The following is a 12174-nucleotide window of genomic DNA, read 5'->3' as shown; positions in this document are numbered from 1 at the left end:
TGGTCCCGGGGATCGAACCCACTAGCTTGGCGTTACAAGCGCCGTGCTCTACCAGCTGAGCTACAGAGGACCATATTATTTAGGATAGAGCCACAGATTAAAGGGGATTTAGTTAAAACAATTCTTTGGCCAGAGCTAATTGCTCAATGTCAGTGAATGACATACGTTTTAACTGTTAATTTCAACAGCCTGACCCTGCCACTTTGTTTGGTAAATTTAGGGAACGGACTTGGGAAATGTTACCACTGAAATTCAGAATGACTGAAAGTTTGAAACATATTTGGAGCTATACATTGTAGACAATGTATAAAAAATACAACCTTGGAGTTTTATGATAGGGTAAGCTTAGTGACAACATTATAATGTTAAATAAATGTTAAATAAAAAATAAAAAATATTTTTCAAAATGCCTGTGTAATTTAGTGCAGGCCTATAGGTGGCAGTCTTGCCTCTGACGTCTGACAATGGTCGAGTTTGTTTTGCATGGCCCGGTGCCCAGTGTAGGCAGAGTTTGTTCATTTTAGATCATTCCATTGGTCCTTAAGATAAATCTCCATTCACGTGGGGCACCGGGCCATCCAAAACGAACTCGACCATTAATCTCTTCCTTATCGTAGCTCAGCCCACATGTCTTAAGAATGATGTACCAGGATTCACACAAATCTGTGATTGGTGGAAATGCTGACCCTGTGCTCCTGATTGGCTGGTGGGGTGTTGAGCGCATTTATGCCTCTGTAGTGTAGGGCTGTGCCTGTTAACATCGCACTGCGGGGAGAGAAGGAGGAAAAGGGAGGGCGGGAGAGCGCTAAAGCATAGAGAGAGGATAGTTTCCTGATCCTAGTGTGGGAGCAGCAACTAGTGACAGCCTTTGTGTGGATAGAGCCAGGAGCTCAGGGCTAACCCTGTTGTGTGAGAGTGAACCGTACAGAGGACATCTACAACCCTCCTTGGATTTAGCTTCAGGGATGGTGCTTGGTCATCAAGTCAAGTGAGGGTATTAGGGATGGGTGGTGCAGACTCGACAAACCGGCTTCGTTGTTAACGCTTGTGGGTGTGCAGAGGAGAGTCCTTGGGATTAAGGGCTGAAGGAAGGCGTTTGGCTGGCTGGTGGCTATCTTTACAGAGAACAAGGAGGTGAGATCTCATTGTCTGTGGCTGTACAATACGCTATGTTTCTCTGCATCATCACATTGCAACAAAGCTTGGACCCCACTACTGAGGATGGGGAGGTGTGTGTGGTGGGGGGTGACCTCCAGATTTCAGGAGAGTGACCTGGTGCACTTGATAGGTTTACAGAGCAACCCATTTTGAGGAGAAGTGCATTCTGAAAATATTGTAGATAACAAATTCAGAGGAAAAACATAAGTCTGCAATACTGCACAGGGTCTTTAAATGCCTGAGGTGAGTCCCTTCGACTGCTGGAGGGAGAGAGAGAGGTGTAAGTATCTTATTATAAAATATCCAGTGGTTTTACTTAGGGAGATAAGTCTAGGTGTAATGATGTATAGTACAACAGTATCATAATATTTTCACATCTTTGGATGGGATGACATGGGAAACATTGGTTTGCAGCACCTGCTGTAAGAACAGCTATCACCTTTATTGATGCATGTGGTCTGTCATGCTCTCATAAAGTCTGGGAAATGTCATGTGTGGGCATATTTTGTTGCAATGTTATGTGGTGCATTTTGAAATGTAAAACTTAATTGCTGGTCATAAAATTATGCAGATTAATTTTCATTCTCACAGTATTGTCTGACTCTTATGTTTGATCAAGCAGAACTGACTATTGCACAGTAGTCAAAGCTCTTGTCCCTGACTAAATACATTAACCACCCTTATTACTTTAAATACAAACACAACTAATCTACTAGTTGAATATAGTTATAGATATTAATATTAAAAGTGACACACACATGCACTATTAACACTTCGCTGTTGCCGCTGCAACACATGTTGTCAGTAGTTTTTACATGCTTTCTTGCTGCAGTGGGGTAGTGATGTTTGCAACATACGTCCCAGAAACCGGGATAGAGGTTTCGATTGAGTAATGTCCTTGGTGTGGGAGTATGGAATCAGCCACTGACTAGGGTTCCCTTCAGCCAAACAATCCATGCGCTGTTCTCTGTTCTCATACTGACTGTAGATCAGAGGTTTCTCTCTGCTGGGGTCTATTCATAAGACCACTCCATCTATGGGCGTCCTTCTCCCCATAGCCTTGTGAATTATTCATCAGAGCTGCGTCCCAAATGGCACCCTATGCCCTATATAGTGCACTACTCTATGGGCCTATGGTCTCTGTTCAAAAGTAGTGCACTATATAGGGAATGAGGTGCCATTTGGGACACAGCCCAGGAATGATCCTCCCTGGAGTGTGAGAGCTAGAAGTTCAATACGCCCCCTCAAAGAGCACGCTGATACCACCTTCATTTACCAGAATGTTTGCATTCAGCTACAGCCATTAGTTTTTTTGATAAGCGTTCTTTGAATGAAGCCCTTTGACCACAGTGTAGGTGTGTCTTTAGAATTAAAAGGTCCACCTAGTTGGGAGCCATTTTGATTTGTTAATCATTAATGAGGAGCATTTACGATGTTTCATGCCTGAGCTGATAGTCATCCTGTGTTAGGATGTGTTTATGGTTTCTGCCTGCCTTGCCCAGCTCATGGTGGACTGAAGTCAGTCTGTACTGCATGTCTGGATCTGCCACACACTTAGGAATGTAACACACTCAGGTAGCCTATGGCAGAACAGTCAACTGCGAGCATGCATGGAACTGCCGCCAGGTGTACGTGTGTGTGTGTGTTTGGACTGCACATATACACTCACCTGACAGTTTATTAGGTACACCAGCCCGTTCATGAAAATGGATATATAAAGCAGGCAGACAGGCATCAAGGCATTCAGTTACTGTTCGATTGAACGTTAGAATGGGCAAAATTAGTGACCTTGATGATCGTCGGTGCCATGCGCCCTGGATCCTGTATCTCAGAAATGGACGCCCTCCTGGGCTTTTAACGCACCACAGTGTCTAGGGTTTACAGAGAATGGGCGAAAACAGCTCGTTGATGAGAGAGATCGAAGGAGAATGGCAAGAATCGTGCAAGCTAACAGGCGGGCCACAAACAGACAAATAAGGGCGCAGTTCAACAGTGGTGTGCAGAATGGCATCTTGGAACTCACAACTCGTTGATCCTTGTCATGGATGGGCTATGGCAGCAGACGACCACACCGGGTTCCACTCCTATCAGCTAAAAACTACAAGAAGTGGCTCCAGTGGGCACGCGATCACCAACACTAGACAACTGAAGAGTGGAAAAACATTGTCTGGAACTTGACAGCGAGTTCAGTTATCTTGAGTGGCCTGCGCAGTCCCCAGACCTCAACCCAATAGAGCATCTTTGAGATGAGATGGAACGGGCTGTTCGCAGCATGAATGTACCGCCTTCCAATCTGCAGCAACTGCGTGATGCTATCGCGTCAGCATGGACCAACATCCCTGTGGAATGTTTCTGACACCGTGTAGAATGCCCTAGAAGAATTCAGGCTGTTCTGGAGGCAAAGGGGCGTCCGACCCGGTACTAGATGTCCGGGGAGTCTCCACATAGGCCGTCTTGATAAGTGTAGGTTTGAGGTTGAGAGAGGTGACGTGTCAACTATTACAGACCATGTGACTGAGTTGTTCAGTGTTTAGTCATCATGACATGCAGCAACAAGCGTTCAGGAAGTTGTTTACTGGATAGTTAACCCCGGCAAACTATGTTACCATAAGTCAGTGATGTAACATTTATGGATATTTACAAGAAAAACAAGCTTGTATGCTGAGACTTTCAAAAAGCTCATTATGAAACCCAAAAGTCCAATGGCCTCAAAAATCTATATCAGAGCAAATCTGATATTGACATTTTGTCACATCGTATCAGGTTAAAAAATGTTCTCAGTGATTGTACATTCAATGGGTTGATTTGTTTTTACAGAGAGGCTGATGTGAACACCAATGGCTTCTCTACCCCCCCTCATCCCTCCAACCTCAGGTGAGTTTCTACTATCTTCAGTATCAGTATGTGCTGTATATTTCTGCCTTACAAAGAGGATATTTAGGAAAAATCTTATTAGAACACAGTCATAAAAAAACAAGAGTTATGAGAACTGTTCAGTAACAACTCCATTTATATACAATTACAAAGCAATTAGTACTATGTAACCACAATGAAGCAGAGGTGGGAGATAAGTGTATATTCATGTACTGTATATTTATGTGTGGTAAAGGATTTGTGAATATATTTGTGCTTCCTCAAGCAGAAGTTCCATCTGAGAAGCATTCCTTACAAACCCAATTTGGTAACAATGTGGAGACAGACAGTGACTTAAATTAGGTCAGCAGCCACACAGTGACATAGCAGCAGCAGCAACAGTACTAGTGTTACGTGGGACCTGAGGAATCTGTACACTCAAACATTAAACAAGGAACCTGTCCCAGACAAACAGAGAGTTTTGTATTTAATGCCACTTTAAATGTGTACATGACACTGCAACAAAATTTCCCCATGGGGACAATAAAGTAAGTAAGTAAGTAAGAGTGCAGTGCTGTCATTGACTTCACTGAGATAACGTCCTGGCAGCTAAGGCTTCAGGCTACGGTTTGGAGCTACCTAATCCCTTCAGGGCTAGGGGAAAAGGTGAGAGCTCCCGGCATGGGGCCTTAGCCTACTGACCATATGCTGCGTCAGAAGGAATCCTGCTGCCACCCGGGCCATATGTCATGCCTTATACCCTCCAAACGAATCCACCTGCTAAGAATAGGCCAATGGGCAGTTAACATGCACTAGCCAGAGCAATGTTAGGCCCTGACATGACATGCTTCTCTTTTAGGTAGGTCCATTGCTCCTATAGTTTTTGTGGCATGAAAGAGGATGGCCATCAACTTAGCATCAATGTACCTGTTAAAGTTTAATAATTTTTTAGGCAGGGTAAGGTTTAATGGAGCAGAATAACAGTGCGTGGCGTGTCAGTTAGCCACTGTCATCTACAGGGCCAAGAGTCCTGGGATTTATATTGCTAAGTTACTGATTGATGTCAGGTAAGTGAGCAAGGTGACGTTATTCCTACGCTCCTTAAAGCCAAATGCTCCCGTATGTTAAGGTTTAGTCATGCCCTTCGACTGTTTTCCTTATTAGACTTGGCACCACTATGACCTATAATCCGCTAGACCTATAGCGGCTAGACAAGGGGCACTCAAATACTATTTGAGAAGGACCAGTCACACAAATTTCCTCGGTGCCAAAGGTCTGCATGGATATTGTCATTTATCGGCGTAGTAACAACCCCCCCACCCCCTCAGCAACCTGCACCACGTCTATTTCTATGGCCACAAGCACGGTCCATGACACAAACTGTTCACACCCCTCTTGTTGGCAGAGACAAAGGTGAGCATGTTTAAAGCTTATTTCCTGCAATTCTACACATTTTGCCATGTCTTATGTGTGTCAAACATTACAGCAAAATCAATGGGCTACAAAACCTAGCTTAATTATGACAGTTGATCAACTAACCCATGTCAGCTAACTTTTTTAATTAGCATTCTAAGGTCTGCAATGACTGACATAACAAGAGGAAAACTGCTGATGCACTACCAAATTTCAAAATTGCAACTTGTGCATTCTATTATTACAACTTTCAACAGTAAGTTGAAAGCCCGACTGAGTTTCTTAATTGCTCAGTGCAGTCAAAAAACATGATTTTCCTGTGTTGTATATATGAAGAGTTTATTTCCAAAATGCTATATCCACCAATTTTTCATGTTTGTGTTTTTTCAATAGAAATTATTTTATGGGTACCTTCGTGTGTGTGTGTGTGTGTGTATAAAATATGACTGTTCTCAGATCTTAATTCATAGATTTTAGATGTGTATTGGAATGGAATGGAATATTCGTATACTGTATATTTGACTGTGATTATGTGGTTGTTTCACCTAACTATTTTAAGCTGAATGCACTAACTGTAAGTCGCTCTGGATAAGAGCATCTGCTAAATGACTAAAATGTCAAATATAAATGTTTTCCATACAGATCTCATGTTACTGTATTGATTAATTTTTGAATTAAAAAAATATATATATATATTGATGTCACAAATGTATCATTAGTTGTTTATTAAAAATGTAGTTATTTGTTGCGTTTGACGGTGTAAAACCTAGCAGTACTACTTATTTATCTGAGAGTGAGGCAGATATATACAGTGCCTTCAGAAAGTATTCACACCTCTTGACTTTTTCCACATTTTGTTGGTGTTACAGCCAGAATTTAAAATTGATTAAATTGAGATTTTGCGTGACCGGCCTACACACAACACAAAAAGTATGTTTTTAGATTTTTTTACAAATTAATTAAAATTAAAAGGTGAAATGTCTTGAGTCAATAAGTATTCAACCCCTTTGTTATGGCAAGCCTAAATAAGTTCTGGAGTAAAGCATTTGCTTAGCAAATCACTTAATAAGTAGCATGGACTCACTCTGTGTGCAATAATAGTGTTTAACATGAATTTTCTATGAATACATAATCTCTACCCCACACATACAATTATCTGTAAGGTCCCTCAGTCTAGCAGTGAATTTCAAACACCGGTTCAACCACAAAGACCAGGGAGGTTTTCCAATGCCTTACAAAAAAAAGCAGACATTGAATATCCCTTTGAACATGGTGAAGTTATTAATTACACTTTGGATGGTGTGTCAATACACCCAGTCACTACAAAGATACAGGCGTCCTTCCTAACTCAGTTGCCGGAGAGGAAGGAAACCACTCAGGGATTTCAGCATGATGCCAATGGTGACTTTAAAACAGTTACAGAGTTGAATGGCTGTAATAGGAGAAAACTGAGGATGGATCAACAACATTGTAGTTACTCCACAATACTAACCTAAATGACAGAGTGAAAAGAAGGAAGCCTGTACAGAATACAAATATTACAAAACATGCATCCTGTTTTCAATAAGGCACTAAAGTAAAACTGCAAAGGATTTGTGGCAAAGAAATTAACTTCATGTCCTGAATACAAGCGTTATGTTTGGTACTCAGTGATGTGTTGGATTTGCCCCAATCTTCATATTTTCAAGCATGGTGGTGGCTGCATCATGTTATGGGTATGCTTGTCATTGGCAAGGACTAGGGAGTTTTTTAGGATGAAAAGAAACGGAATAGACCTAAGCACAGCCAAAATCCTAGAGGAAAACCTAGTTCAGTCTTACCAACAGACACTGGGAGACACATTCACCTTTCAACAGTACAATAACCTAAAACACAAGGCCAAATATATGCTGGCGTTGCTTACCAAGACGGCATTGAAAGTTCCTGAGTGGCCTAATTACAGTTGACTTAAATCGGCTTGAAAATCTATGGCAAGACTTGAAAATGTCTATATAGCCACGATTAAAAACCAATTTGACTGATTTTGAAGAATTTCTAAAAGAATAATGTGCAAACATTGTACAATCCAGGTTTGCAAAGCTCTTAGAGACTTACCCAGAAAGACTCACAGCTGTAATCGCTGCCAAAGGTGATTGATTCTAACATGTATTGACTCAGGGGGTTGAATACTTATGTAATCAAGAGATATTAGTGTTTTATTTTTCATACATTTTGTACAAATATTAGATTATTCTTTTGACATTACAGAGTATTTTGTGTAGATCGTTGACAAAATCCATTTTAATCCCACCTTGTAACACAACAAAATGTGGATGGCACTGTAGCGTTTTGCAAAACATTTTTTAAAATTATTTGTCTCTTTGAAATGAAACAATCAAGTTATATATTTCAAACAAATACATTTCAAACAAATACATGTCTGTTATTAAGCAATCCCATGCCATGATTAGAAAGTGAAAAAAACACACCAATCTCTTTCGTAAGTTCTTTAAACAATAAAAGCAAAAAATGTATATATAGCGTTTTGGAATGAAACTCTGTGTAATAACTCTGAATAATACTGTGAAATTGTGAAAATGATGTTAATGCCCTTTCAGTGTAAAAGCTGTTTGAAAAGGTCGCCTGAAATTTCAGCCTGTTTTGGTGGGATGGAGTTTTTGCCTTCCATGGTGACATATCCATGCAGTAAATTAGTTAACAAACCAATAAGAAAGAGCGTTCCAAACCTCTCTGCAAATAACAGGTACTTTTTTGTTTCCCCCTCCCCACTCAGACCACTCCTAGAAAGTCCTAGCAAAATTTTTCTTGAGAAATTGCCCTTTGCGAAGACACAGTTGTAAGGTACTTAACTGTTACCCAGAAATGATTTGATATTGAGATAAAAATGGCTGCATTGGACCTTTTTTAAAGGAGCAGTGCAGTTAAAAACTTGATAAAAAAGATATTTCCACACTGAGGTCGAAACAACACTGAAATTGAGGTAGTATGGAACTTTTGTCCCACATCATGACATCCCAATGTGATCTGATTATAATAGACCAATTACTTTTTCATCTGCGTAAGGGGGTGGGCTCTAGGCCATCCTTTCAGCCAATCATGGCTGTGTAAATATCTTCACATTTGTTTCATTACGCCCACACGATCAGACTGAGCTTTTCAAGGACCAAAGGAGGCTCGGAAATAAATTATAAAAAATATATTTTTGAGTTATTTTCATTAAATTAAGACACACAGTGATAATTCTTTTACATACAGTGGGGAAAAAAAGTATTTAGTCAGCCACCAATTGTGCAAGTTCTCCCACTTAAAAAGATGAGAGAGGCCTGTAATTTTCATCATAGGTACACGTCAAATATGACAGACAAATTGAGAAAAAAAATTCCAGAAAATCACATTGTAGGATTGTTAATGAATTTATTTGCAAATTATGGTGGAAAATAAGTATTTGGTCACCTACAAACAAGCAAGATTTCTGGCTCTCACAGACCTGTAACTTCTTCTTTAAGAGGCTCCTCTGTCCTCCACTCGTTACCTGTATTAATGGCACCTGTTTGAACTTGTTATCAGTATAAAAGACACCTGTCCACAACCTCAAACAGTCACACTCCAAACTCCACTATGGCCAAGACCAAAGAGCTGTCAAAGGACACCAGAAACAAAATTGTAGACCTGCACCAGGCTGGGAAGACTGAATCTGCAATAGGTAAGCAGCTTGGTTTGAAGAAATCAACTGTGGGAGCAATTATTAGGAAATGGAAGACATACAAGACCACTGATAATCTCCCTCGATCTGGGGCTCCACGCAAGATCTCACCCCGTGGGGTCAAAATGATCACAAGAACGGTGAGCAAAAATCCCAGAACCACACAGGGGGACCTAGTGAATGACCTGCAGAGAGCTGGGACCAAAGTAACAAAGCCTACCATCAGTAACACACTACGCCGCCAGGGACTCAAATCCTGCAGTGCCAGATGTGTCCCCCTGCTTAAGCCAGTACATGTCCAGGCCCGTCTGAAGTTTGCTAGAGTGCATTTGGATGATCCAGAAGAGGATTGGGAGAATGTCATATGGTCAGATGAAACCAAAATATAACTTTTTGGTAAAAACTAAACTCGTCGTGTTTTTGGAGGACAAAGAATGCTGAGTTGCATCCAAAGAACACCATACCTGCTGTGAAGCATGGGGGTGGAAACATCATGCTTTGGGGCTGTTTTTCTGCAAAGGGACCAGGACGACTGATCCGTGTAAAGGAAAGAATGAATGGGGCCATGTATCGTGAGATTTTGAGTGAAAACCTCCTTCCATCAGCAAGGGCATTGAAGATGAAACGTGGCTGGGTCTTTCAGCATGACAATGATCCCAAACACACCGCCCGGGCAACGAAGGAGTGGCTTCGTAAGAAGCATTTCAAGGTCCTGGAGTGGCCTAGCCAGTCTCCAGATCTCAACCCCATAGAAAATCTTTGGAGGGAGTTGAAAGTCCATGTTGCCCAGCGACAGCCCCAAAACATCACTGCTCTAGAGGAGATCTGCATGGAGGAATGGGCCAAAATACCAGCAACAGTGTGTGAAAACCTTGTGAAGACTTACAGAAAACGTTTGACCTGTGTCATTGCAAACAAAGGGTATATAACAAAGTATTGAGACACTTTTGTTATTGACCAAATACTTATTTTCCACCATAATTTGCAAATAAATTCATAAAAAATCCTACAATGTGATTTTCTGGATTTTTTTCCCTCATTTTGTCTGTCATTGTTGACGTGTACCTATGATGAAAATTACAGGCCTCTCTCATCTTTTTAAGTGGGAGAACTTGCACAATTGGTGGCTGACTAAATACTTTTTTTCCCCCACTGTACAGTGATGATTTAAAAATAAAATTACAAAGACTGCCAGGAGGCTTAAAAAATCAAATGTTTTTTGTGGTTTTTTGGTCGGGACCCGCGGTCCACATTGACCCCGTTCTGGGTCCGGATGCAAACTGCAGTGGTCTGCCTATTGAGTATGGCTGGACTAGACCATTGTGTTTAATGTGGTAGTCACCTACCCTGTTGCTGGAGTGCTACAGTACCAGGGGTACAGGCTTTTGTTCCAACCCATTATTAAAACATTGATTACAGTATATAAATCACCTACAGTACATTTATATAATCAGCCATCAAGAAGGACTATCCTTAGCCAACCAATCAAACAATTATATCCAAGATATTCTTGCCCAGTTACTTGACTGCAATCTGTCCATTCTAACTAGGTTGAAGTGAAAATTCTGAAAAACGGTTGATAAGACCAGTTCTCAAGAATAGTTGTTGGTACGAAAAGGGCTTGTATGTGTTTCTTGGAGCTTATGTCTTCAGTTTCTCATAACTAGTCACATTTCTCTTTTATATGATGTTGACCATGAGCTGGTGGAGTATTGTGTCGGCATGCTCATTATGATTCAATTTAGAGTGCGAGACAGAGTAGTGTTTATTTTTTCTGTATGTTTGAGAACAAAAAGAACCAGAACTTTGGTCAACAATACACACAGTTACTCATACTGTAAATAGCCCATATTTTGTCTGCTAGTTCTTGTATAATTTCCATAAATGTAACCAGTAATGAATTCAAAGTTATATTTCTCTCCAATATTACAATGCCTATGGTTCTGGAGATGGCTGATGGCTGTTATGATGATGGCACACGAGGCAATAACAGTAACATATCAACCCTTTCTACAGCACTACAGCATGTTTCCATTTCTCTTAGCAGAGTGGTATCCTAAAACATTGAACAAAACCAGTTCTTGGGAGCTGCATGGTCAACATAGTCTCATTATAATATGTACAGTGCATTTGGAAAGTATTCAGACCCCTTGACGTTTTCCACATTTTGATAAGTTACAGCCTTATTCTAAAATGGATTACATTGTTTCCCCCCCCCCATCAATCTACACACAATACCCCATAATGACAAAGCAAAAACAGGTTTTTATAAATGTTTGCAAAGGTATTCAAAATAGTATTCAGACCCTTTTACTCAGTACTTTGTTAAAGCACCTTTGGCAGCGATTACAGCCTTGAGTCTTCTTGGGTATGACTCTACAAGCTTGGCACACCTGTATTTGGGGAGTTTCTCCCATTCTTCTCTGCAGATCCTCTCAAGCTCTGTCAGGTTGGATGGGGAGCGTCGCTGCACAGCTATTTTCAGGTCTCTCCCAGAGATGTTAGATCGGGTTCAAGTCCGGGCTCTGGCTGGGCCACTCAAGGACATTCAGAGACTTGTCCCGAAGCCACTCCTGTATTGTCTTGGCTGTGTGCTTAGGGTCGTTGTCATGTTGGAAGGTGAACCTTCGCCCCAGTCTGAGGTCCTGAGCGCTCTGGAGCAGGTTTTCATCAAGGATCTCTCTGTACTTTACTCCGTTCATCTTTCCCTCGATCCTGACTAGTCTCCCAGTCCCTGCCGCTGAAAAACATCCCCACAGCATGATGCTACCACCACCATGCTTCACCGGAGGGATGGTGCCAGGTTTCCTCCAGACGTGACGCTTGGCATTCAGGCCAAAGAGTTCAATCTTGGTTTAATCAGACCAGAGAATCTTGTTTCTCATGGTCTGAGAGTCCTTTAGGTGCCTTTTGGCAAACTCCAAGCGGGCTGTCATGTGCGTTTTACTGAGGAGTGGCTTCCGTCTGGCCGAGTGCTGTAGAGATGGTTGTCCTTCTGAGGGTTCTCCCATCTCCACAGAGGAACTCTGGAGTTTTGTCAGAGTGAC

The 12174-nt window shown here is 41.4% G+C and overlaps 1 protein-coding gene across 3 annotated transcripts in view; it reads left to right on the top strand.

The window, feature by feature from the left end:
• The first annotated feature begins 483 nt into the window (after positions 1 to 483).
• LOC121545515 (rho guanine nucleotide exchange factor 10-like protein) overlaps positions 484 to 12174 on the top strand; it is a 36764-nt gene continuing 25073 nt past the window's right edge. The window contains exons 1-2 of one of the 3 annotated variants that reach the window (XM_041856093.2): positions 484 to 1134; positions 3976 to 4032. In XM_041856093.2, the coding sequence (XP_041712027.1) occupies positions 3996 to 4032 (37 nt within the window). In that variant the 5' untranslated portion in view covers positions 484 to 1134; positions 3976 to 3995. The remainder of the gene's footprint in view (positions 1135 to 3975; positions 4033 to 12174) is intronic. The other 2 variants (XM_045209403.1, XM_041856094.2) reach the window with 2 other exon arrangements.

This window comes from Coregonus clupeaformis, chromosome 30 (assembly GCF_020615455.1).
Source record: "Coregonus clupeaformis isolate EN_2021a chromosome 30, ASM2061545v1, whole genome shotgun sequence".
Taxonomy (NCBI): Eukaryota; Metazoa; Chordata; class Actinopteri; order Salmoniformes; family Salmonidae; genus Coregonus; species Coregonus clupeaformis.
Note: the sequence above shows the minus strand (reverse complement) of the source record. Positions and strands in the feature narration are given on the sequence as shown.